Below are 26,587 nucleotides of genomic sequence, written 5' to 3' on the forward strand. Positions count from 1 at the left end.
GCCCACCTCCCTGCCCTCAGCCCAGCCCAGCAGCCCAGGCTGGGATGCCCAAGACAGTGCCCACTGCAGGCTGCTGCAGGGCTCTGGGCACTGCCACCACAGCCCCAGCCCCTCTGAAGGGCACAGCAGTTCCTGGGGGCACAGAGAGCTCAGCGCCACAGAGGGAAGCATCCGAGGCAGAAGCATACAGAGGTAAGTGTCCCCTGCTGTGTCCCATGCTCTATTCAGCAGCAGATCCTCAGAGGCCTGCAGCCCCTCCGTGCCATCCCTGGGGTTTCTCAGGTAGCTCCTGCTATGCCAGGGCCAGGGCAGCCAGGCCCGAGCTGCTGCAGCCAGAAAGGGTTTGCTGGTCTCATTACTTCCTGATCAGCTGAGAGCGGGTTGCAGACAAAGAAGCTGTGGCTTCATTTATTTTGTTTAAATACACAGAGAGTCTGGCTCCTCGTTTATGCAAAGCCTCAGGGTCACAAAAGATATGTTGGTACAAGGGGATGAAGAACAGCATTTCTTTGCGGAAAACAATATCACAAGGGGAAATGAAAAACAAATCAAATCCATCCAGAAGTTAAGACAGCTTGCCCTATCATTACATAAACTCTAATTAATCTGAAGAAGAAAAGAAGCAGTTTATAGCTGCAAAAAGGTCCAGCCAGTTTCCTCAGCACATCTTTAAATATCTCCATGACATCACTTTCCTAATGGCATTCATGAGCTCCTGGTTCCTCATGCTGTAGATGAGGGGGTTCACTGCTGGGGGCATCACCGAGTACAGGACAGTCATCACCAGGTTCAGGGATGGTGAGGAGATGGAGGGGGGCTTCAGGTAGGCAAATATGCCTGTGCTGAGAAACAGGAAGACTACAGCCAGGTGAGGGAGGCACGTGGAAAAGGCTTTGTGCTGTCCCTGCTCAGAGGGTATCCTCAGCACAGCCCTGAAAATCTGCACATAGGAGAAAAGAATGAAAACAAAACACTCCAAAAACACAAAAACACTAAATGTGAGAAGCCCAATTTCCCTGAGGTAGGAGTCTGAGCAGGAGAGCTTGAGGATCTGGGGGATTTCACAGAAGAACTGGTCCACAGCATTGCCTTGGCAAAGGGGCAGGGAAAATGTATTGGCAGTGTGCAACAGAGAATAAAGAACCCCACTGCCCCAGGCAGCTGCAGCCATCTGGGCACAAGCTCTGCTGCCCAGGAAGCTGCCATAGTTCAGGGGCAACATAGCGGTCATAGGATATGACAGTAAGAAGAGAATGCTCTGCTGAAAATAAGAAGACAATCAGAAAGACCTGTGCAGCCTGCATAGGAAATGGCCCTGGTGTCCCAGAGAGCATTGGCCATGGCTTTGGGGAGAGTGGTGGAGATGCAGCCCAGGTCGAGGAGGGCAATATTGAGGAGGAAGAAGTACATGGGGGTGTGGAATCAGTGGTCGCAGGCTACGGCGGTGAGGATGAGGCCGTTGCCCAGGAGGGCAGCCAGGTAGATGCCCAGGAAGAGCGCGAAGTGCAGGAGCTGCAGCTCCCACGTGTCCGTGAATGGCAGCAGGAGGAACTCGGTGATAGAGCTGCTGTTGGACATCTGATCCTCCTGGAAACTGGAATCTGCTCCTCTAGATAAGGAGGCCTGTTCAAGGAGGAAAGAGAATTAAAATGTTAGGGTAGACCTCTGTGAGGTAAACCTAGCCTATTGTTTTGTAGAAACCATAAAAAAATGCCTCTGCTTTTGGGAAGACTGGTCCTCTACTTGATCTCAAAGTGATGCTGCCTGATTGTTCTATGGGGGGCAAGAGACTCTGCAGGAGACAAGTCTGTACTAGAACAGTAAGTAAATGGAACATGAGGTGGTCTCAAATGAATCGTGTTTGATGTAACAAGGAGTTTTGGAGCATTTTTCTCAAAATTCACCCAACTGCAGAGCAGGGCTTTGTGCATAGTGCTTTGGTTTGTTACTTTACACTTGCCCCCCCCTACACCTGAGGAGTGTATTTAAGGCACAAATGCTTGGCGCTTGTAATACTCACCAAGTAAAATCTTGGGGTCCTGCTAGGCAAAGAGACTTTCCCTTAGGGCAGAGTGAGGACAGCTGGGGTATCCGTCAGTCCTATTCCCAGCTGCCCTGTGCGGGCACCTCTGGAGGACGGTCACACTCAGGTGTTCCCCTGAAAAGAACCTGGATGCTTCTGAGAGCAGAGGAATCCAGGTTCAAAGGGCAGATCTCTTAACCCCTCACCCATCTCATCGTACCTGAGGAGGATCTCAGCTCTCTGCTCTTCATGACCGTCACAGAGGGTCATAGCAGCTGCCCATATACAATGATTCAGCGGCATTTGTATGGCGTTAGGACTGCTGTGTCTTCTCCATGGGGCTGCTAGATAACACAGAGCTGCTAGGGCAGAGCTGTGCTCTTGTGGAGGGCTGCCTGCAGCCCAGCAGAAGCCCCATGTAAAGAGTTAAATTTCCTTAGATGTGATGTCCTGAAAGGAGAGTCAGCTTCTTCTCCACACACAGCATTTCCCCAAGACCCAACAGTTAGGAGGGAACATGGATGCCTTTTATTCATGGACGCATCTGAGAGAACATCATCATCAGTTTTTGAGCTGTATCTGAATTCTCATCCCCAAAACTCTAGTGAGTCCAAAGAAACTCATGACATTATTGTTAGATGAGAAAAAAAGCCAAGGAGTTTTTATGGGGAAGGCATCAGCAGGGCACGGATGGTAGGGAAGTGCCCCCCACCTCCTGCCTGCAGCTCACAGCCCCCATCCCACCTGCTGGGTGCTCAGCTCTGCCCTGCAGACACCTCCTGGCAGCAGGGCTCTGCCCAGGGGCAGCTCACTAGGTCCAGGTCACACAGACCCTTTTGACACTGCCCATGTGGTGGCGAAGCTTTTTATGAGCAGACAGATAGGAAGGGGACTTGTGCAGTCTGTGTAATCCTATTTTTGAAGGCTGAGGAGACTCTGATTTCTCTTGGAAATAGCAGAGTCTATTTCTACTCCCACTAAGCCAAAGAAGAAAAAAAAATGAAAGCAGTAACTCAGGAAAGCTGAGCCTGAAGCAGCTAACACCTGCCCTGACTCTCCTCTTGCAAAGTCTCCTCGGAAACCACTGGTGGTGCTGTGGAGCTGTGAGCAGCCTGCCGCAGGCAGCAATCTACCACAGGAACCGGACTTGCTGGGGGTCCATGTAAACCTCCTCGTGATGGCTTAGGACTGCAAGTCTCTTCTTGGCTTAGGACTCTCAGAATCTCCTTGGAAATATCAGATCTATTGCTCTTATCACTGAGCCAAAGAAAAGAAAACTGAAAACTCAAAAGGCTCAGGAAATCTGAGAGTGAAGCCGAAAACCCCTCTCTGATCCTTATTCTTGCAATATCCTCTTCGATACATCCTGCTTGCGCTGTGGAGCAGGCTGCCCCAGGCAGCAGCCTCCCGCCAGCAGTAGGACCCTGCCCTGCTGGGGGGCTCCTTCCACCCGCAGCTTCTCCCTGCAGGACCCTGGGCAGCTCCCCGGGCAGGCTGAGTGCTGAGCCTGGCAGGCGGCAGAGGCCCTGCCCCAGCTCACAGCCCCTGGGGCACAGCAGGGACCCTGCTCTGCACCACAGCCCTGGACACCCCTGCCTGCACCCCCGGCTTCTCCTGCCTCCAGGAACTGTGGCTGCATTGCCCTCCAGCCAGAGACTTACTGGGTGCAGGGCTGGGAAATCTTCTCCCGCAGGGAGCTCTGGGCATCCTGCCACTTCTGCCTGCCTTTAAGCACTGTGTCTCTGCAGGCAGTGCCCCCAGCTCTGCTGCACTGTGCACAGGAGCTGCTCCTGGGCAGAGCTGTCTCTCTGCCCCCCCACCAGGCTTCCTGCACATGGCCCTGCTGCTGCAGGGGAAGCTGATGGGAAGCAGCCTGAAGGAATCCCTGGAGTTTCTTCCCTCACATGGGTACACACTCTTATTGACAACAGTGTTTTTTTTTCCTATTGTAAATAAGTGTTCAGAATGAGAATCACCTCTCCTTGTCCATCATTATGCAGGACACCAATTTATGGACAGGGACAGAATCTCCTCTTTCCCTGCAGAAGGAAGCCATTAACAGGAGAAAAATTGAAGCATCTTATCCTGCATTTCTAGTCCTGGAGTAGTTGGGTGCTCGGATCCCCCGTAGCATTCCTCATAACCACAGGGGCTGAATTCCTTTGGCCTCCATTGAGGTGTCCTCAATAAAGGCACCTGAAAGTGAGATATCTCACTAATGTTGATAACTGAAGCAGTGCAGCTAATTAGAGGAAATAAAGGACAGGAAAGAGCTGCTCAGATACTCCTGTGGTCATCTGCCATCCACAGCAGTAGGTCTCTGCTGTGAAGGAAAGCCTCTTCATGCCCAGGCTCTTGGCACAAGGTCTGGGACAAGCCTGAGTTTGGCCCTTGTGCCACAGCTGAGGTGCTGCAGCCCAGATGTGCCCCAATGCCCTCAGCCTGGGGCACAGGCAGGAGGAGCTGGATCCCCGCCTGCTGTCACAGGGCTGGGACATTGATGGAAGAGCTGCTGAAGTGTGGGGGGACAGATACCTCAGCTTGGGGTGCTGTGCTGGATGGGGGCAGATTCTTCAGAATAGACAAGCAGCAATAATAATCAGGGAGTACATTTGCCATTCCTTCGTGTACCACCTCTGCCTCCTGCATGGCAGACCAGGGGATGGTGCTGAGGCCTTCTGAAATCTCAGAGCCCCATGTGATATCTGGGATGGAAGGCCCTGGCATGTGCTGCAATTCCCTCCATATAGCACATCCTACTCCTGCAAGGGAGCGACATGCAGTGAAGAGGAATTCAGGTATACTGAGGGGCTGCTGCATCCCAGGTTCCTTCACTCCACTTCCTATATTCCATGGCCTTTGTCACCATTTGGAGATGTTCCTGGTGGATTTGTAAGGAAACGCTGGAAAAGAACCGGGCAGAACGGAGGTGACAGTTTCTCAGGACAAGAAGGGAAATCTCTCATCACTCTCCCAGGCTGTCCTGTCTCCTTGCTGCTGAACTCACAGGTCTTCAATGACACATGCGGATGTCACAGGAGGATGCCCTGCATCACCAGAATATAAGCACCGGAGCAGCAGCAGTGCCAGCACTTCCCTGCAAGGCCTGGTCCCTGCTGGGCACTGCTTGCGTGCTCCCCACCGCTGTCCTTCTGTGGCCAGGAGTGGGGTCAGCAGGCAGCAAGCTTGCAGTGGGTGACCCTCACTGACGGGCGGAGGAGCAGGTGCACCTTGCAGAGGAGTTGTGGTTGAGGAGCCAGGGCGGGCATCCCTTTTCCTGAGATGAGGGCCAGCAGCAAGTGAGATGGAGGGTGCTGCATGGATGGGTGACCATCACCTCTGTCCTGACTTCCCTGTTTCCAGTGCTCCTGTACGTCTCCTCCAAAGGTAAGGGTGTCAGGAGCCCCTTCCAAAGGGGTGGCCCAGGATCTGTCAGCTGTCCAAAGCTGCAAGTCCTGGGCTTTGGAGGGAGGCTGGGCAAGGCTTCTGGCTGCTGTGAGAGCCCTGCCTGAGTGTTCCTCTGAGCTCAGGGGACAATGTGGCAGCCAGGACTCCTGGGTCCTGATGCTAGAGATGCCCTTATCCCTAGGGCATCTCTAGGCATGTCTCCTTGCTATGGGGTACAATCCAGGGCCAGGTGTCCCTGGGAGGTGGTGTCTCTTTGGGATCTGGCTCTGTTTGGAAAGATGGCCAGTGTCCCAGGGCCTGGTGTGGCCTGCAGCTCCCACAGGCTTCTCAGGAGTGCACCAGAAATGCCTGTGTTGGAAATCAAGCCTTCCTCTTCTACTGCTCTCATTCAGGGGAATCTCTCTTCATTCCCATTTGTGTGGCCAAGCTGGCAGAGCATGTCCTGAGTGCTGAGATGCCATCTCTTGAGTGCCACGGCCCTAGTTCTGAACCTTTCACATACCCCTGTTATAAGTCGCCCCCTTAATTAATTTTCAGAGAGCATTGCATTAATAATAGAAATGAATTTATTGAGTAAGCAACAGCAAGCAAAACAGCGCTGGGCGGCTGGGGAGTCTCGGCTCCGCCAACGGCGCGCACTACACCCCCCCCAGGGTCCCTTTTTATATCTTGGTGATTTCAGGATTACGCAGCACATCCTGGTGTATTCTGCGACTGTGCACACTGTTGCTAGGGGGTCGTCTCTGTCCCTCTGGTGGTCGTGAAGATGAAGGCCGTAGTCTTCCTCAGCGTTGTGGTTCAACTTCTTTCTTTATTTGGTCATGTTGGCCCAGCGTGGGACAGGAAGGCAAGATGTTGATACACTAATTTAGCAACTTATCAGGAGATGGTTACATGAACTTTGCAGCAGTGTTTTCTAAACAAAAGAGGCTACTGAGATGCAGAAGGAGAGAAGGGGAGAGGGTTCTCTTTTTGTTACATTAAGCAAAGGAATTTTCATAGTGTCTAGCTAAGCATTATACATCTCCTTACTTCAGCAGGAAACTTTTGCAACTCCCGCTCCTAAAACAGAACTCCTTGTTTTTATAATACAAAAGACAATGAACAAACATTTATGGTGTATGTATTACACCCCTACTGTGGTGTATTTACCGTGCTACGCAGGTGATCTCCTCCACACTACTCCATCACAACCCCTCCCCAGAGGAAAAGAGGAAGTAAACATTTTTTTGTGTGGTAGTTTGGGGTCCCAGGATTTGGAGTTTTCTTCAGCAGTAGCTCTCCATGGGCTGCAGCTTCCTTCAGGCCAAATCTACCTGCTCCACCGGGGTCTCCTCCATGGGCTGCAGTGTGGAGATCTGCTCCACCGTGGGACCCATGGGCTGTGTGGGAACTTCTGGTGTCTGGAGCACCTCCTGACCTTGGTGTCTGCAGGACTGGTTCTCACTCCTCTCTCTCCCAGCTACTGTTTCCCAGCAGGTTTTTCCCTATTTAAATCTGCTCTCACAGAGGCACAACCAGCATCGCCCAATGGCTCGGCTCTGACCAGCAGCTGCCATGGCCTGGAGTGGGCTGTGCATTGGTCAGCAGGTGGTGAGCAATTACACTGTGCATCACTTGCTTTTTGCGTTCTACTATCATCAGCATCATCAACAACAACAACAATAACATCTTTATTATTATTATTTCCCTTTATTTGCTCTCCTATTAAACAGTCTTTATCTCAACCCAGGAGATTTTATCTTTTTTTCCCCTTCAATTCTCTCCCCCATCCCACTGGTAGGGTGTGCAGCAAACGGCTATGCGGTGCTGAGCTGCCTGCCAGGTTAAACCACAACACTCCCTTTGGCACATAAGGTAGGCCCCAAAGGGTAGAAATAATGACAGATCTGCCCAGAGCATGTTAAAATTAAATTGTTATAAGCTTATTATTTGTTGAAAACGATGTTGATTTTTTGTGGATCTCAGGATTGTAGTTGTGTTTGGTCTCTGAATTATGTTCGATAGCACATTACCAACTGTGTGTTCCTTGCAGTGTTGTTTATCACTTTTGGGGGGCTGGTTTAAGATTATTATTTTGCTGTAATGTGTAACACTGGCTTATGGTATGATAAAATTATTGGATATGAGACTGATCTGGAAGTTGTACTCAGCATTGCTGTCACCACCACACTACAGGAACCATCTATGAGAAACTATTCTGCTCTTGTGAGGCCCCATTTAGAGTACTGCATCCATGTCTGGGGTCCCCAGGACAAGAAGAATGTTGATCTGTTAGAATGGGTCCAGAGGAGAGCCACGAAGTTGGTCAGTAGGCTGGAAAACCTCTCCTATGAAGTAAGGCCGAGAGAGCTGGGAATGCTCAGCCTGAAGAAGGGAAGGATCAGGGGTGACCTCATTGCAGCTTTTCAAATTTTAAAGTGGGCTTATAAAAAAGATGGGGAGTGACCTTCTCCTCATGCAGCCAATGATAGGACAAAGGGGGATGATATTAGACTAAAAGTGGGAGATTTAAAGTAGAGATTAGGAGGAAATTCTTCACAGTGAGGCACTGGAACAGGTTGCCCAGAGAAGTTGTGGATGCCCCATCCCTGGAGGTGTTCAAGACCAGGTTGCATGAGGCCCTGAGCAACGTGTTCTAGCGGGTGGCATCACTGCCCATGGCAGGGGGGTTGGAACTAGGTGTTCTTTAAAGTCCCTTCCAACCCAAGCCATTCTATGATTCTGTGATTCTCTTCTGGGACTTCCTGTGGCCTCAGCTTCCCTTCAGTCTTCCAGAAGGACCTAAGCTGAAGAACCTTGTCTGGGGGTGATCTCTAGGGTAAGGGCCAGCACATGGGTTGGGAGAGGCTGTCTGACTGTCTCAAGGATATGTGCTGCATACAAGTACAGCAGGAGAGCAGGAAGCTCACATGGCTGCTGGGTCATGCTTCCACCAATGCAAACCCTGACCTGGGATCCCAGCCTTGCTTTCCAACCCACCCTTCAGGAAGTGCAATGATATTAAGAGATGGGAAGTGTACAGCAGCAATCCTTCTTCAGTCACTGCTCAGGCCAGGTGGTGCACCAGGAAACCATGGACATGTGGTTCTGCATAATGAGCATGAATTAGGGTACCCATAGTCCCAACGTTGTCTTGGATGAGATGAACACCAGTATTTGAGGCAACTTCTAGACAAGGTCAGCTCCCATCTGATCTCTCCCCATCCCTCCTCTCACCTGTCCAGCTCTTCCTGGCCTAATGAGGTTGCTCAGCTTACTCAGCCTGGAGAAAAGAGAGCGTTGGAGAGGAGGAAAACAACAGCAGAGAATGGCCAGGGGACTGTCAAGGAGATAAAGCCACCAGTAGTGCTTCCAAGCAGGAGGATGAGATCCAGCTGGCAGAAGTTGACCTCTGGAAGTCCTTTCCAACCTGAATTATCCTTTCATCCTATGACATGTATCAGTGGGACCATTTCTGATGGTCATGGGCCTTTGAAAGGACCAAGACGTTTGAAGGATAGAACACAGGGCTATCTCAGGTATTCTTTATTCTTTGTGAAGCTGAGGTGATTCTCAGCTTCGCAAAGGGGCAACTGGAAGCAGAGATAATGCTGTGAGAGTTGGGGTACATACGGGAAGGTCTGCTATGCACCAGCACTGCCAAAAGTATGAAAAGTGCCTGTGTCAATATGCAATGTGCACACCTTGTGCTGGCAATTGCAACATCTTACTCTTGGGAACTCTTCTGACATTGTGTGGTGAGTATGGATGAGTCTTGATGATTGCCCTGCCTCCATTTAGCTTCTGGAGGAGCCTGACTCAGACTTCAAAGGGCTCAGGGACCGGAGAAAGGGAGACACTGCTTGAGAAGTTTACAGACTTTCCAGCAGTTCAGAAGTTTCAGCCTCCTTTGAGAGCACATCAAGCAATGCTCCCTCTCTGCAGTCCCTGGGGAGAGCAGAGCTATAGAAGGAACCTCCAGAGAGTTGTTGTTGCTATAAACCCCAGAACACTGCACAGAGCAGGGGGCATGGGATGCTGCTGGAGACCCACCACAGGAGGTGCTGGGAGGAGAAAACAAGGACAAAGCAAGGTGTGAATCCTGGGGCCAGCTTGGCAGAAAAATCAGGGAAGGGAAGGGAAAAGAAGGACATGGTGAGGAAGAGGCAGAGAGACCCTGGTGAGACCCTGGCCTTGGTCTTCATTCCCAGGCACCAAGAGTGGAGAATTCACCGCTTCATGCTGAGGACTTCAGGTGAGTGCTGGATGTCCTGAGTCAGGCTGGTGGTTGTTTTGCTGCTGGGTGTCTGCACAGGGTAAGTTTTGGAGACCTCAGTCTCAGTCCTGTCCTTTGCTGTGTGTCTTCCCACCTTCTCCTAGACATCCTGAGCCCCAGTACCAAGCAGAAGAGATGCTGAGATGGCAGTGCTGAGTTAGAGGTGGGCTGGGGGTGTTGGAGCCAGCCCTGAGGTACTTACCCACCTTGGCTTGGATGGGGAAGCATTTGGGGAGGGTGTGCATGGAGGCAGATTACCTAAGTCCCCTCTTGAAACTTTCTCCTCTCCTCTCTCTCTCTATACAAAAAATCTGTATTTGGTACTTTTTGCTTTATTTTTTTTAGCTGTGAAGTCCACCATAACTCTCTCTGTCCTGTTTTCAGCTGGGAGAGAGAGAATTTTGGTGCCGTGCTTCAGATTTAGGAGGAAAAATATTGATGCCTCACTGATATTTTAGTTTCTGCTGAGTAGTGCTTGCTCAGAGTCAAGGATTTTTTTGTCTCCTCACACTGCCCTGCTAGTGGGGAGGCTGGGAGTGCACAAGAATCTGGGAGGGACAGATGATCCAAACTGCCCAAAGGGATATTCTATACTGTATAATATCACACTCAAAAATAAAACTAGGGGGGAGTTAGCCGGGGAGCTACTGTTGCTCTGAGACTGGCTGGGCAGCAGTCTGCTGGTATTGACCAATTGCGTTGTGCATCACTTGTTTTGTGATTTTTTTTCCCCTCCCCCTTTTTGTTCCTATTAAACTGTCTTTGTCTCAACCCATGAACTTTAATGAGTTTCACTTTTTTTTAACCCCATTCCACTGGCAGGGAGAAGTGAGCAAATGGCTGTGTGGTGCTTAGCTGCCTGCCAGATTAAACCACAACACTTTCTTAAATTTAACACAGAAGTATTCTTTCTCACAGGTCTCCTTCCTGGCAAGTGAGAAAAGAAAGATAAAAAACACTGCATGGGGGAAGGACAGATTGACAATTGGACATCACCAATGGATTTTCTGCTGCTGGGACTGGGAAATGTCCCTGAACTCCAGTCACCACTTTTCTTCCTGACATTCATGATCTACTCAGTCACCATGGCTGGGAACATCCTCATCATCGTGCTGGTGGTGGCAGTGCAGCATCTGCACACCCCCATGTACTTCTTCCTGGTCAACCTGTCCTCCTTGGAGACCTGCTACAGCTCCACCATCCTGCCCCGGCTGCTGGCCAGCTTCCTGACGGGGGACGGGACCATCTCTGCTCATGGCTGTATTACTCAGTTCTACTTCTTTGGCTCCTTTGTAACATCTGAGTGTTACCTGCTGGCAGCCATGTCCTATGATCGATACTTGGCCATCTGCCAGCCCCTGCTCTATGCAAGCTTCATGACCTGGAAGGTCTGTATCCAGATGGCAGCTGGATCTTGGTTAATGGGTTTTCTGCTGTCTGCTGTAGTCATATACCTCTTATCTCAGCTGAAGTTCTGTGGCCCCAAGGCAATTGACCACTTCTTCTGTGACCTTATCCCACTGCTAGAGCTCTCCTGCAGTGAAACCAGAGTGGTCACGCTTGTAACTTTTATGCTGTCTCTCCTAGATCTGGTTTTCCCTTTCTTGTTTATGCTGGCCTCCTATGTGTGCATCATAGCTGCCATCCTGAGAATCCCATCCAGAGTGAGCAGGCAGAAGGCCTTTTCCACTTGCTCCTCTCACCTCACTGTCATCACTGTTTTCTATGGCACCCTCATCATTGTCTATATGATGTCCCGATCAGTCTCGCTAAGGCAACTCAACAAAGTGCTCTCCTTCTTCTACACTATCCTCACGCCCCTGGTCAATCCCCTCATTTACAGCCTGAGGAACAGGGAGGTCAGGGAGGCCCTGAGCAAAGGCCTTAGGAAAGCTGTGGTCTGCATACAGAGATCATAGTAGGTGAGTGACCCTTGGCACAGGCTACCTGTGGGTCTTTCACAAAGGCAAGTGCCATGTACTGTATGTATCTTTAGAAGTCTGTGCCTTTGAGCCTGCTTGCAGAGTGATAGGAATGAATGAGAGAGCTTCTTGGTGAGAAATACTGCTTTATATAGACAGATTGTGAAAAATGTTGTGGGTTTGCTTTTCCCTTCTTAATGAACTGTTCAATGCTCCTCTGATATCAGCTGCACCTCTGATCTTATCGTCACCTTCTTGTAGGGAGGTGGAGATAGATACCTCCCATTTCTAGATCATTTACCCTTGGAGGACCACCCGTGTCTGTTGTGTCCATGGTAGTAACTGGTAAGCGATTTCCCTGTCCTGATCTGGACACATGAGCTTTCTCCTCTTCTCCCCTTCTTCTGCTGTGGACAGGACTCAGAGAGTGACCCACTGTGCACCTGGTGGCCAGCCAAGGTCAACCCACCATACTAGAGTTTCATGGATGCTTTTGAATAATGATATATTTCCCTTTATTTAATATTTCCCCCAACATGCGTGCTGAACCTAAGACCAAAAGTCCTCAGTAAGTCCTCAGCTTGGGTCCACCTGGAGCACTGGAGTGAAGCCATAAACACTGGAAGGATGCGCCCTCTCCTGGGACTGCTGGAAGCCTCTGCATTCTCCACAGGAGCTGGGAGATTATAGAGGACACCCTGATGCCCTGTTCACCATCTCCATGTCCATGGGACCCTCAAAAATGTCCTTCAGTCCTAAGATACAGCCTAACTTCTTAGTTAGGAACCTGGAGAAATTGCCCCAGAAATCTCAACAGTCTGGTGCACACAAGTAAATACACACAAACACACACAAATATGCATGTCCAAACACACAAACACACATCTCATCCACACACAAAGATGTGTACACAAGGCATGGGCACAGCCAACCAGACACAGACCAACTCCAACAGGGAATAGCACTTTCACAGCCACCACGCCACCACTAGCACACAGAGCCATGAGCAACACACCTGGCCCCACCCCCTTCCTCACCTCAGCCTGCTCTGCTGTGAAGGTCATGAGCACTCCATGCATCCCCTGCAGCACTTACCCATGGGCACAGATGCACCCATGGCTCCCTGAGTGTGGGCGTGGTGTTTGGAACCACCCCGATGTCCTACCCAGGCTCTGAGCTGTTCCCCATTTGGCAGCTCCAACTCTGGCTCTCTTCAGTTCCTGCTCTCCTCCTCCTCCTCTGACCAGCCCCACCTGAGCTTGGCCAGCAAAGCAGGCACATACATTCACCTCCAACACACCAAGAGTATTCAGCAAACAGCCATCACCAGAGCTGAATAAGAAGGTAGGACAGAGCCTAGCGACTGGGCACGGCGTCTGGACAGACCAGCCCTGACCAGCCCCCTGTCCACATGCAGCTGCCCACGTGCATCCCCTCCTCTCCTCTTCCACAGGATTCTTCCTCCTCAATCCACTTTGATCCCTTCCTTTCTCAGCCACAGTCACTTCCCCACTTATCAACTTTTTCTAACTATATTTCCCCTGCTGATCCCTAGTTTGCTGTACCTGTCCACTCATTTGATAGTTCAGATACCATTGCCTACATCATTTGGACCTTCACTGGCATCACACATGGGTTCCCTGGACACAGATGCCTTTGCTAGACTTGATGCCCAGAGGGTCCCCACTGCTCCCCTCCAGCTCTCTGTGCCATTTGGCCATTGCTCACATCTCTGCCCACCAAGGGCTCGTGAGATACTGCTGTCCCTCACAGCCCTGCCTGTACTCTGCTCCTTTCTCCCACTGTGCTCTGTCACACCCAGCACTTTCTCATGCCTCATCCCAAAGGCTCCCATCCCATGTCCAGGTGGCATCACTGCAGGACAGCCCTCCCCAGGGCCCAGGCATCTGCCTGTAGCTTCCACAGCTGCTGCTCTTGACGGACTCCTGAGGCCTGCCTGCTCCTGGCCCATCACACTGTTGTGAGGAGGTGACCTCAGCAGCAGCAGCCCAGACATGGTGGCTCAACAGAGCTGTCCCCTGCCTGAGCTGCCCCCTCTGTCCCATGGGGTTTGTGATGCACTCGATGATATCACCGTGTCTGCCTGCCACCAGGCAGTCAGGTCACTGCAGTAGGAATGGCATCACAACCCACCTCCCAGCCATGTAATTGGGAGCTTCCTCCACCTCTCCCCTCTCCCCAGCTCCCAGCACTTCTGGGTTGGTTTCCTGATAGTTCAGGTGATGTAAAATCCATGATTCCCAGCCACTTGCCCATCTCTCTCCCAGATATCTGTGTGTACACATGTAACTCTGTATATACATTTACCTTTACTTGCACATATAGCTGTAGTTACAGCTGTAGCTATACAAAAATATTTCACTATACAGACAGAAAGATGTGAATATTCCCATCAAGAAAGGCAGATAATACAAATATGTGTGTATATATATATATATATATATGTATATATATCTTCCCCTGTACTTGCATTGCCAGAATTTCTCCTATGCATTGCACTTCATCTCCTAGGTCTTTGAGGCATTTCCATCTGGCCTTACGAAACAGCCCATGCTGGAAATCACCTTTCCAGCAGAACACGTGGACGTGCATTTTCCATTCTTCTTCAGAGCTCCCGTCCACTTGCTCTTGCTCTTTGGTCATTCAGATACTTCTCATATATGCAGTTGCTTCTAGGGAGTTTGGGGAGAGAGTTTGGGCCTCCTTTAAGGTACCTGTAGAGAGCGATAAGGTCGCCCCTGAACCTCCTTTTCTCCAGGCTGAACAGTCCCAGCTCCCTCAGCCGGATCATAGAGTCCAGCTCCTGGCACCACACAGGTCTGCCCAAAATTTTAGACCATGTGACTAAGTGCACAGTCCAATTGCTTCTTAAACTCTGACAAGCTTGGTGCCGTGACTCTGTATCTGGGGAGCCTGTTCCAGTGTGTAACTACCTCTCAGTGAAGAACCTCTTTCTGATATCCAGCCTGAACCTCACCTGTCGCAGCTTGACACCATTCCCTCTGGTCCTATCACTGGTCACTAAAGAGAATAGAGGGGTGCCTGCCGCTCCACTCCCCCTCGTGAGGGAGCTGTAGACCATGATGAGATCTCCCCTCAGCCTCCTCTTTCGAGGCTGAACAGGCCAAGTGACCTCAGCTGCGCCTCCCCTCTAGGCCCTTCACCATCTTTGTGACCCTTCTCTGGACACTCTCCAATAGTTTCATATCCTTTCTGTACTGTGGTGCCCAGACCTGCACACAGTACTCAAGGTGAGGCCCCAACAGTGCAAGGTAGAGTGGGACAATCACCTCCCTCAACTGACTAGCAATGCCATGCTTGATGCATCCCAGGATACGGTTGGCCCTCCTGGCTGCCAGGGCACACTACTGGCTCATATTCAGCTTGCTATCAACCAAAACCCCCAGATCCCTCTGTGCAGGGCTGCTTTCCAGTGTCTCGTCACCCAAGGAATGGAGTTCCCCTGAAGGAGAGCAGTACAAGGGGAAGGGTTTCTGGTACACTCCTGAGAGGCCTGTGGGAGCTGCAGGCCACACCAGTCTCTGAGACACTAGACAACTTTCCACCAAGATGCAGATCCCAAAGAGGCCCCAGCTGCCAGGGAAACCTGGCCCTGATTTGTCCCCCATCATGAGGACACATTGAGCCATGCCCAGACAAGCCCTAGGGCTCAGGGTAGCCCTAGCATGAGGACCCACGAGTCACAAGCTCCCACAGCAGCCACAAGCCCTGTCCAGCCTCCCCCACAGCCCACGACTTGCACCTTTGGACAGCTGACAGCCTCTGTGTCACCCCTTGAGAAGGAGCTCCTGACAACCTTACCTTTCGAGGAGACCTGCAGGAGCCCTGAGACCATGGCAGTAAGGGTGGAAGTAATGGTCACTCTCCAGGAGCCCTTCATGCTGCTGGCCCTCAGCTCAGGACAAGGGATGCTCGCCCTGGCTCCTCAACCACAACTCCTCTGCAAGGTGCCCCTGCTCCTTTGCCCATCAGCGAGGGTTGGGCAGCGAGGGTTTTGTCACATCAGGGCTCCATGCACAACAGAAAATTGTCATTTTATTGGTGTAAGCCTGAAGATTGCCTACAGTTATTTTAAGAATTTCAAAAATTTCACTTCAATCAGCTAAAATGATTGAACACTTCTAATACAATATTTGAGGTGTCCCATGAAACCAAAACGATCATATGATGATTATTACAGCAGGAGAAAAAATACTGATCTTCCCCTGTAGTCGCATTGCCAGAACTCTGTCTCTTGAGCACTGCATTTCATCTTCCCCGTCAGAGAATCATAGAATCATCAGTCAATGTTGGAAAATGCCTCCAAGATCAGCTCATCCAACTGTTGCCCTACTGCCAATGTCACCCACTAAACCGTGTTCCTAAGCACCATGTCCAGGTTTTCCTTAAACACCTCCAGGGACAGTGACTCCACCATTTCCCTGGGCAACCCGTCCCAATGCCTGACTACTCTTTCTGAGAAGAAACGTCTCCTAATTTCTAACCTAATCCCACCCCCAGTAAAATTTGAGGCCCTTCCCTCTAGTCCTATCACTAGTTTCCTGTGAGAAGAGGCCAACACTCAGCTTCTCACTACTTCCTTTCAGGTAGCTGTAGAGAGCAACAAGGTCTCCTCTGAGCCTCCTCTTCACCAGACTAAACAACCCCAGTTCCCTCAGCTGCTCCTCATAGCCCTCATTTTCCAGGCCCTCCACCAGGTTTGTAGCCCTTCTCTGGACACGCTCCAGCACCTGGATGTCCTTCTGGAAGTGAGGAGCCCAAAACTAAACAGAGTACACGAGGTACGGCCTCACCAGAGCAGAGTACAGGGGGATGATCACCTCCCTGGTCCTGCTGGTTACGCTACTCCTGATACAAGCCAGGATGCTGTTGGCCTTCTTGGCCACCTTGGCACACTGCCAGCTCATCTTCAGGCAAGTTTTGACCACACCCCCAGACCCCTTTCCTCTGCACAGCTTTTGAGCCACTCTGCCCCAAGCCTGTAGCCTTGCATTGGGGTTATTGTGAACAAAGGGCAGGACCCGGCACTCAGCCGCGGTGAACCTCATCCCACTGGCCTCTGCCCATCAATCCAAACTGTCCAGGTCCCCCTGCAGGGCCTTCCTGCACTCCAGCAGTTTGACACTTCCCCCCAACTTGGTGTCACCTGCAAACTTACTGAGGGTGCACTCAATTCCCACACCCAAATCATCAATAAAGGTATTAACGAAGATGGGTCCCAACATCAACCCTTGGGGAACACCACTGGTGATTGCTCGTCAGCTGGATTTCACTTCATTCGCCACTACTCTCTGGGCCTATCCGTCCAGCCAGCTTTTAACCCAGCATAGAGTGTACCTGTCCAAGCCATGGGCTGCCAGCTTCTCCAGGAGAATACTATGGGAGACTGTGTCAAAGGCCTTGCTGAAGGCTAGGCAGACTACATCAATGGGCTTTCCCTCATCCCCCAGGCAGGTCACTGGTCATAGAAGGAGATGACTCTGGTCAGGCAGGACTTTCAGGTAATTCCAGCTGGCCTGATTAAAGAGACCATATCAGAAGTCACCTTTCCAGCAGACTATCTGGACATGTGCAGTTTCTGCTGTTCTGCAGAGTTTCCCTCCACTTGCTCTTTGGTCATTCAGATACTTCTCATGCATCAAGTTGCTTCTTGGGACTTAAGAGGAATTCAACTTGCCTGTCTTTTGGTAGTCTCTCTCATCATCCATGTAGACAACTCTGTAGCTGTATTTCTCATTTACCATTTCCCATATATTTGAGTCAGATGTTTGTTTTTACACTTATCCTCTGTCCATGGTTCAACTTGGATATGGCTCATTGCTGTGGACTTATTTATTTATTTATTTATTTATTTTAACATGTGTTTCTTTGCTGTATTTTTTGTTAAGTATTGATAATAGAGGCACACATGTAAATAACAAGAAAAAACTGTTTGCATCTACTTTCCTCTTGTAAGGAGGCAGCAGCTGGTGCAAAGAAGCTGTAATATCCACCTGCAGACTTCAGTGGAGAAGTCTGGTGTAATTAAAAGTGATGCAAGTCATGGTGGCTGATGAGAGAAGTGGTGGGGATGGAGAGCTGAGCAGCAAAGTTATCCATACAGTCTAGGACTTCAAGGGAATGCGTTTCCTATCCATCCAGACCTCCTTAGGAGACACTTTGGATCCATGTCAACTACTGAATTCTACTAAGTTAAATAAGCTTACATATGAAAATGTTGTTTTGTAAAGTGGTCATTGAAAACTTCCTCTTTAAACTGCATTCTTGAAACCTCACTAATCTGGAAGACTGGATGAAAATGGATGAATTGTAATGCGCCCCATGGTGCATTTGGTGCTGAGTCCATAAACCTCAGGTAGTAAGAAGAGAATGATGTAACTGCAGGAGAAGTTAAAGTCAGAAGGAAACTTTGTAATGTCTGGGACTATTAATAGGCCCCAGTGAGGGTCATTACTGACAAGGCCTCCCCATGGACTTGTTAGAACAGACAATTGGAGGCCATGATTGCAGGTAGGCAAAGGCACTGGGCAGGAGACTCTGATGCTGAGTAAAGGCCTTGTTTTTTTTAGTGAAGCAGAAAGGCCAAGCCCTGGCCCCCAGCCCCTGGACAGGGAAGTCCTGTCCCCCACCCATGGCTCAGGGCTCTTCCTGGGGCAGTAGGATGTGGGGTGTGTAATGCTGTGTGAAGGACAATGCTATGACACCTGCTGGCCTCCCCATTGGGTTGCTGCTCTGCACTGTCCTATCCCTTCCCACTTTTCCCTGCAGGCTGTAGGCACCCGCCTTGCTTCTCCACTTTGCTCTCACCCTGGCATTTCCGTATTTTCACTGTTGTCTGCCCACCCTCACTGGCACATCTTTGAAACACAATGGCATGAGCTGACCACAGACTTCTGCGTGACCTCTAGCACCACGGCACTACCCTTTCAGTGACATTTGCTCCTCCTCATGCCCGCTCTGAACCATCCAAACAGCACTTTGTAGCAGTTATGACATTCTTCTGCTGTTTCTCATCACCAGAGAAAGCTCCATAATTCACAACCCCCTTTTTTAGTAGGTGTCCGAAGCCATCAGTCTTCTGGAGACCTATGGCCTGACCAGACAGAAGAAACCTCACCAGGATCTTCCAAGCCATATAACTGCTGCTGGCCTTTTAGCTTCTCAGGTAGATATAAAACCCACACCCAAGGCCTCTTCCTGCATAGGGCCTGTCAGGCTCTCAGACAGAGGGCATCTCACAATCAGTGTGCCAAGCAGGTGCCTTCTGCTGCCTTATCAGGGATGCTGGCAGGTGTAAGTTGAAAAGCACAGATGTCAGCCAGGAGGCAAGGGCTGACAAATCAGCTACTTCAGGAAGAAGCCACCTCAAAGGCCCTGTCTCCAGCCATGTTACTGCCACTGGCCTGTGTGCTCCAGAGTCAGAGGTGACCAGATGGTTTTAATGGATTTGAAGTTTCTGAGGCACAACAGACCTCCAAATAATATACCCACATCACAACCTGGTTGTGGGCCAGGACTTGACCCAATTAAAAGGAAAAATTTTAATGGATTTTATCAATAAATTTTCTACCATACCATTGCTTCAAATATGGAAACCATCTTCACAGGATCTACTGTGTTCATAGCAATACACCTTTGCCTCTCTTTTCTTCTTACTCTACCTTTCAGGATTTCAGAGAGCTCTCCAGTAGAGAAAGTCATTGAATCACAAAATAACTCATGTTGGAAGAGACCCCTGAATGGCATCCTCTTCAGATTTCCTGCTCAAGGGAGCCTAAACTAGATGCGGTTGGTCAAGGGCTCCTCTGTGCTTGGCACCACCCAGAAAGGATCTGAAAGCGTGCTCCATCCTGTAATTCCGAGACTTAATGACGACATTCAACAGTGTTGGCCCAAGTGCTGATCATTGAGGGATGCTGCTAGGAACTGCCTGACAGGAGAACTTTGCAGCACAGATGACACCTGGGCCTGATTGTCCAGCCAAATTCTCACCCACAGCCTCATCCATTTGTTAAGTCCACATAGCATCAATCAGGCTATGAGAAGTCTCTGGGAGATAAAGTGACAGGCCAAGGTGCAGGTAGACAGCGTCCCTTTCTTTCCCCTCCCCTATGGGTTCAGCAACCCTGTTTTTGTGCTTCAAGTGCCTGGAGGTGGCTGTGGAAAAACTTGCAGCATCACCTTCTGAGGGACTGAGGTGAGGCTGACCAACCATAATTCTTTCCACCCTCTTTTCTCCTCTTCTGGAAGACAGGTTTGATGTCATTCCAAGTCTCCAGAAAGCTCTCTGGTCCCTCTGGCACATTTGCTGACATAGTCTGGGAAGGAAAGGGAAGGTGATGCAGGAGACAGGCAAGAACACACAAGTTTTTCCCTTGCACACCCAAAGGCAGGGCATGCAGTGGTTGTGGTGTCCCTCTGGCACCTGCTGCCTCTCCCAGATTCTGGAAGGCACCCCAGCCCTGCAGTGCATTGCCCTGCTCTGCACTCATCTGAGATGCCCCACAGCATGAGAAATGGACACAGGCTGAGGGCATTTGTGCTCACTCAGGTTTAGCTCAGTACACGCACAAAATGAATGCACTGAAGCCTCATCTGTGCAAGGCATGCAGGTGGAATTCTGACTGATCCATTCTGTGTCCTTCTGTGGAGGAACAAAACAACCTATCTGAGCTGGGTTAAGAGCCAAAAAAGTCATCCAAGACATAACCAGGACAATATCCAGCCCCTGTTCTGTACCGTTTATATCATGACAGGTCCCAGACTTTCCAATAAGTCTTCATTAATCAGCATCCCGCAAGTAAAACACAGATATCATTCCCTTAGTCTATGGGCCACCTCTCTGAAATCTTCATAAAATGTTCAAGGAGTCCATTTAGTCCATGAATTGGGTTCTATCTCTTGCTGTGGCCCCAAAGGACAGGAGAAGACATATGTTACATGGAGTGACAGGGCACCAATGCCAGCTCAGGTTAGGTCACTGCTGCACTTGCACTGCTCCTTGTGAGGCTCCTCTGCTATTGGTTCGAGTGGTACCTCCTACAGAACATGGTTGTGTGGTGCTTATCTGCCTGCTGGGTTAAACCACAGCACAGACCAGGCCGCAGAATCTGACTCATTGCAATGAGTTCCTCCCCTCACCCCTGCTCCAGCCTGGGCTTGTCCACCAGCCACAGTCCTTTAGAGTTGTATCTGTTCCAACACAGCCTTATTCATGAGCCACAGTCCCTTCAGAGCTTTACCTACTTTGTCATGGAATTACCAGCAGCCACGGATGCTTGCAGATGTGCCTTCAGAGGTGTACATTTATCCATGGGCCACATTCACTTCACAGGCATACCTGATCTAGTGTGGCCTTTTCCATTCCAGAAGCATGATGTGGAGTTCTGGCCTGCAATGTAGAGATTCAATACAAAAACAATTCAAGCAAATGTGGGTCTGGGACATACATGTATTGGCTGATAGAGGACCAACAGGGTCAGGCATTGGAAGAAGCCTGATGTGTTGTGAGGAAACCACGGGTATTGGTAAATCCTCAGAAAAATAAAGAGTTCTATTTCAAGATAAAGCCAGAAAGGATGGAGAGAAATTAGGACAGCTTTGGCAATCATGGGGTCAGAGTGAGCTGGGAAAGTGAGTGTGTGGTAATAGTATGCAGGGATGCAAGCACAGGTAGAGGAAAATTTGGGACAGGCTGTGGAGGGGGATGGCAGAGGGCCATTGTGGGGCTGGAGCCCCCAGTGGAACTGATGTCCTTAGGGCTACAGCTGCGTCCTCTTCCACTGAGGCTTACCAGAGGACACTGGTCCCTTACTGCCCCAGGGCCTTGTTACCCCCTCAACCCCACAGAGCCTGGCAAGTGTCCTACCAGTGTCCTACACTCGGAATTGCACACCCCCACATCACACTGCCCTTGCCAGAGCCCCGAGCAGCCCAGGAAGTGCAGGATCCCCCTTCCCAGGGGATGCGCTCAGGCCTTGGCCATCCCCCTTGGTGAAACACATCAAGGGCTTTCAGAGTAACTTCTCCATTTGATTTTCCACCTGTAGCCAGTGCCTCTGATTTCCTCTTCCACCATCTCCAGGGATGGGCACCTTGTCTGGTTATTTCCCTCGTGGTCTCTTCTGGGATGGCCCTCATCGGGGTTGGCCAACACCCTCAAACTTTTGGGGGCTTGCTTCTGTCCTTTACTTCTTCAGAGACTTGCTTCAGGATCTGCAGTTCAGGAACTTGGCAGCAGAGGGCGAATCAACATGCAAAACTCCCTCACAAGCCAAGGTTTTGGACGTAATTCTCCCGAAGTCTTCAATTCCTGTGGGGTTCATTAAGGAGATGCCAGGAGTCTCCTTAAAAGGACTGACTTCAATAATAATAATAATAATAATAATAATAATAATAATAATAATAATAATAATAATAATAATAATAATAATAATAATTAATAATCCTTATAGGAAAGAATCTAAGAATCTCTTCTTTCTGCTGTGTGTTTTTTTTAGTTGTCTACCTACAGATAAAATGATACCAGCAACCTCCAACTGATATTAATTCTGAGTGTCTTCTAAGAGACTTTGAACATGTTTTTTTAAAGACAGAAGGTCCTGTGTCATATCTCATAGTCCCAAATGGGTGCTTCAGCTGTTCCAGGACATCCTTGAGGCAGCAGCAACATCTCTGTGGGCAACTGAATCAAGTCCTGAAGGACATTGTAGGCCAAATTGAATGTATGTGGAAAATTCCTTAATTTAATGTGATAAATTTGTAAGAAGACCTCAGTTTCAGAACTTCTTATGCTTGTCCACAAATTCTCACCTTTTTTTTTTTTTTTTTAAATAGGTCATGTACATGGACCAACAAGATGATGACATCCCCCTTTATGTAAAGAAAAAAAAAATGCAACTCTTTCCAAAAATACATTTTTTCCCAGCACTTGGAAGGGAGATTATGTTCCCAGGACATGCACATATTGGCACATTTCACCTTTATATCTCAGGGCTAAGCAGAGCAGAGAGCAAGGTTAGAGAAGTTGGATACATCCTGCTTTTATCTCTTTGCTGTCGAGCAATGGCCAGTCCTGTGCTAGGACTTCCCTCACACACCCTTCCTGTTTATGAGCCAGCCAAATCTTTATGGCACAAGTGGCAGACTCCAAACAATACCCAAAAGCCCAGAGCACAGACTTATCAGTGAATCATAGAATCATTTAGGTTGGAAATGACCTCTAAGATTATCCAGTCCAACCTTTAACCTAGCACTGCCCAGTCTACCATTAAAACACATCATGTAGCCCTACATCTTCATGTTTTTTAAAGACCTCCAAGGATGATGACTCAACTACTTCCCTTGGCAGCCTGTTCCAATACTTCACAACTCTTTCAGAGAAGAAATTGTTCCTAATATCCAACCTAAACCTCCTCTGGCAGAACTTAAGTCTTATCACTTTTGTCTTATCACTTGGTGTTTGGGAAAACAGACCAACCCCAACTTCACTATAGCCCCATTTACAGTGATTGTAGAGTATGATAAGTTCTCCCCTGAACCTCCTTTTTAAGCCCAGAGTAGAGCCGAGGAAGGCAAGTATGACCCCTGTCTTCAAGGAAGGCAAGAAGAAGGACATGGGAAACTAGAGGACAGATAGCCCCTCCTCAGTTCCTGGGAAGGTGATGGAGCAGCTAATCCTGGAAAACATTTCCAAGCACATGGAGGACAAGAAAGTGATCAGGAGTGGTCAACATGGATTCACCAAGGGTTTCTTATGACTTACCAACTTGATAGCCTTCTCCAATGAAAAGACTGCCTTGGTAAGTGAGGGGAGAGAAGGGTATATTGTCTGCCTTGTCTTCAGAAAGGCTCTTGAGATGTCTCTCATAAGATCCTGATAGAGAAGGATCCCTGGAGGCAGTCAGATCCCATTTGGACATGGAGTTGGACAACGTGCTCAGGCTGATCCTGCTTGGGGTTGGCCTAGGAAACCTCCAGAGCTCCCTTCCAACCTCAAACATTCTGTAGTTACGTGATACCTGGCAGCATTTCTGAGAACTTTTCTGTGGTACCTTAAATCGGTCTGAGTCCTGGTGCCCATGGTGCCCAGGAGCTCTGGGGCTGGTGCACCCTCACATCCTGCCCCAGGTGTCTCTTGGTCCCTGGGATCATTGCTGTGACTGAGGGGAGAGGCAGGCCTGGCTGGGGCCTGGCAGTAGTTTTGGGGTGGTGACCTTGTGGGAACTTGCCACAGTGCTGTGGCTCCTGTCCACAGGCCTGTCTCTAGGCTGGCCCAGCACCACTGCCCCACTCAAAGCCACAGATCCCAACAGGAGGAAGGAGCGAGACATTTCCAAGACCAGCTCCCACCTGGGATTTTGTACTTTCCCTTTGGTTGATGCCACCAATACTGAGCTTTAAACAACAAGCTCAGCCATCAGGAAGTGAAAAAGTCCCATTTAATTTATATACAGCTATTACTTTGCTACAAGAAAGTCCACATTGATACACACTTTTAAATAGGCTTGGACGGGCTTCATCTGACACAATGCATGTTCATTCCTCAATATCAGTGGTAGGAGTGAAAGGATTTGGGGGGAGGGTGGGCAGGGATGAAAAGCAGAAGCACCAGCAGTTAAAAATAATGAAATATGAAAACAAGACAAAATATAATAATGCAAAAGAAGGCAACACAAGGTTTGAATGGATACAGGGGGTCACCTTTGGAGAGATATGGGACATTTATGATTCCTGAAAAATGTCCATAAAAGCACTTTCACAATAGCATCCTTTAGTGCTTGCATCCTCATGCTGTAGATGAGGGGGTTCAGTGCTGGGGGAACCACAGAGTAAAGAACTGCCACCACCAGGTCCAGGGCTGGGGAAAAGATAGAAGGGGGCTTCAGGTAGGCAAACACGCCAGTGGTGATTAACAAAGAGACCACAACCATATGAGGGACACATGTGGAAAAGGCTTTGTGCCGTCCCTGCTCAGAGGGCATCCTCTGCACTGTCCTGAAGATCTGAACATAGGAGAGAACAATGAAAACAAAACAACCCAAGAAGAGAAAACTACTAAATATGAGAAGTCCAAGATCCCTATGGTAGGAATGTGAGCAGGAGAGCTTGAGGATCTTGGGGATTTCACAGAAGAACTGGTCCACAGCATTTTCTCCGCAGAGGGGCAGTGAAAATGTATTGGCAGTGTACAGTACAGCATTGAGAAAGCAATTACCCCAGGCAGCTGCTTCCATCTGGGCACAAGCTCTGCTGTCCAGGAGGCTCCCATAGTGCAGGGGCTTGCAGATGGCAACGTAGCAGTCATAGGCCATGATGGTAAGAAGGGAACAGTCTGATGACATCAAAAAGACAAACAGAAATTCCTGTGCAACGCATCCTGCATAGGAAATGGCCCTGGTGTCCCAGAGAGCATTGGCCATGGCTTTGGGGACAGTGGTGGAGATGCAGCCCAGGTTGAGGAGGGCAAGGTTGAGGAGAAAGAAGTACATGGGGGTGTGGAGGTGGTGGTCACAGGCTACGGCAGTGAGGATGAGGCCATTGCCCAGGAGGGCAGCCAGGTAGATGCCCAGGAAGAGCACAAAGTGCAGGAGCTGCAGCTCCCTCGTGTCTGCGAATGGCAGGAGGAGGAACTCGGTGATGGAGCTGCTGTTGGACATGTGCTGCCTGTTGGGTATGGAGATCTGTACAGGTAGTAAAAGACAACGACATGTTAGGACAGGTTTCTCTGAGTGAAGCCTATGCCATTCCTTTTAGACCTCCCCTGCCATACTCAAATGCTTTTTGCTTCTCTGCTGGAATCTTTGGTTTAGCTCCATGACATGAGCTTCATTTTTGAGGTTCAGTCTCAAATGAGGAACAGGAGGCTCTGGTTCTGGTCTCGCAAGGGAATCAGTCCTGACCAATGCAGGGAGTACACAGGAACATGGCAGGAGGGCAAGGTTTTATTTTCAGATTTTGTCATATGAAATCCCTTCTTACACAAAGAGGAATAGAATCACAGAATGGCTCGGGTTGGAAGAGACCTTACAGATAATCTAGTTCCAGACGCCTTGCCATGGGCAGGGATGCTACCCACTAGATCACAATGCCCAGGACCTCATCCAACCTGGTCCTGAACACCTCTAGGAACAGGACATTCACAGCCTATCTGGGCAATATGTTTCAGTACCTCACCTCCCTCTGAATGAAAAATTTCCTCCTAATCTCTAATAAAAATCTCCCCTGTTTTAGTTTAAAGCCATTCCACTGATCCTGTCATTATCTGATTGATCAAAAAGTAGATCTCCATCTTTTTGTTATAAGACCCCTTAAATTACAGAAAAGCTGCAGCGAGGTCACCCTGCTCAGCCTCAGCTCTCTCAGCCGTTCTTCGAAGGAGAGGTGCTCCAGCATGCTGATCATCTTCATGACAGCATGTTAACATTTGCATTCGGTGCTACATAATGCAGTTGGCAAAAAGGAGTTTTAGGGGCAATTTTTAATACACATTCTCTTCCCACTCTTCATGCCCAGTGTTCTCTGAAGTCAGAAATCCTGAGCATTTCTGATGCACTCACAGTGAATGGCTGTGAGACCTGAGAGGCAAAGGGATTTCCTGTGGCTCAGAGCAGAGTGAGGGAGCTGGCTGGACTTGTCCCCAACTGCCTGAGCTTTTGTAGATGGAGGGCAATCACATTTATGTTACCCTGAAAAGAAGCCAAATGCTGCTGAGACCAGATGAATCCACGGCCAATCTGTCAATGCCCAGCCTTTCTCAAGGTACCTGAACCACCAGCACCACACCTCTAGTCAAGGACACCGATCATTCATTTCACCAACACAACAGTTGCATGTAGCATCTCTCTGCTTCTTCCCCGGGTTTCACATAAGACAGAGATGCTATGGAAAAGATTTGCAGCCTGCAGGACAGCTCACAGATTGAAAGGACACCCA

The 26,587-nt window shown here is 49.5% G+C and overlaps 2 protein-coding genes across 2 annotated transcripts; one reads left to right on the forward strand and one right to left on the reverse strand.

The window, feature by feature from the left end:
- Positions 1 to 658: 658 nt before the first annotated feature.
- Positions 659 to 25,311, reverse strand: LOC311425625 (olfactory receptor 14A16-like; the record flags this gene model as incomplete). The annotated part of the gene is made up of 2 exons (XM_084501566.1): positions 659 to 932; positions 25,010 to 25,311. 2 exons carry the CDS (start codon positions 25,309 to 25,311, stop codon positions 659 to 661), a joined length of 576 nt encoding a protein of 191 aa, XP_084357692.1.
- LOC311425626 (olfactory receptor 11A1-like) lies at positions 10,775 to 11,608 on the forward strand (the record flags this gene model as incomplete). The annotated part of the gene is made up of 1 exon (XM_084501567.1): positions 10,775 to 11,608. The coding sequence occupies one exon, from the start codon at positions 10,775 to 10,777 to the stop codon at positions 11,606 to 11,608; it is 834 nt and encodes a 277-aa protein (XP_084357693.1).
- Positions 25,312 to 26,587: the final 1,276 nt, after the last annotated feature.

This window comes from Aythya ferina (assembly GCF_964211825.1).
Source record: "Aythya ferina genome assembly, chromosome: 32".
In the NCBI taxonomy this organism is placed as follows: domain Eukaryota; kingdom Metazoa; phylum Chordata; class Aves; order Anseriformes; family Anatidae; genus Aythya; species Aythya ferina.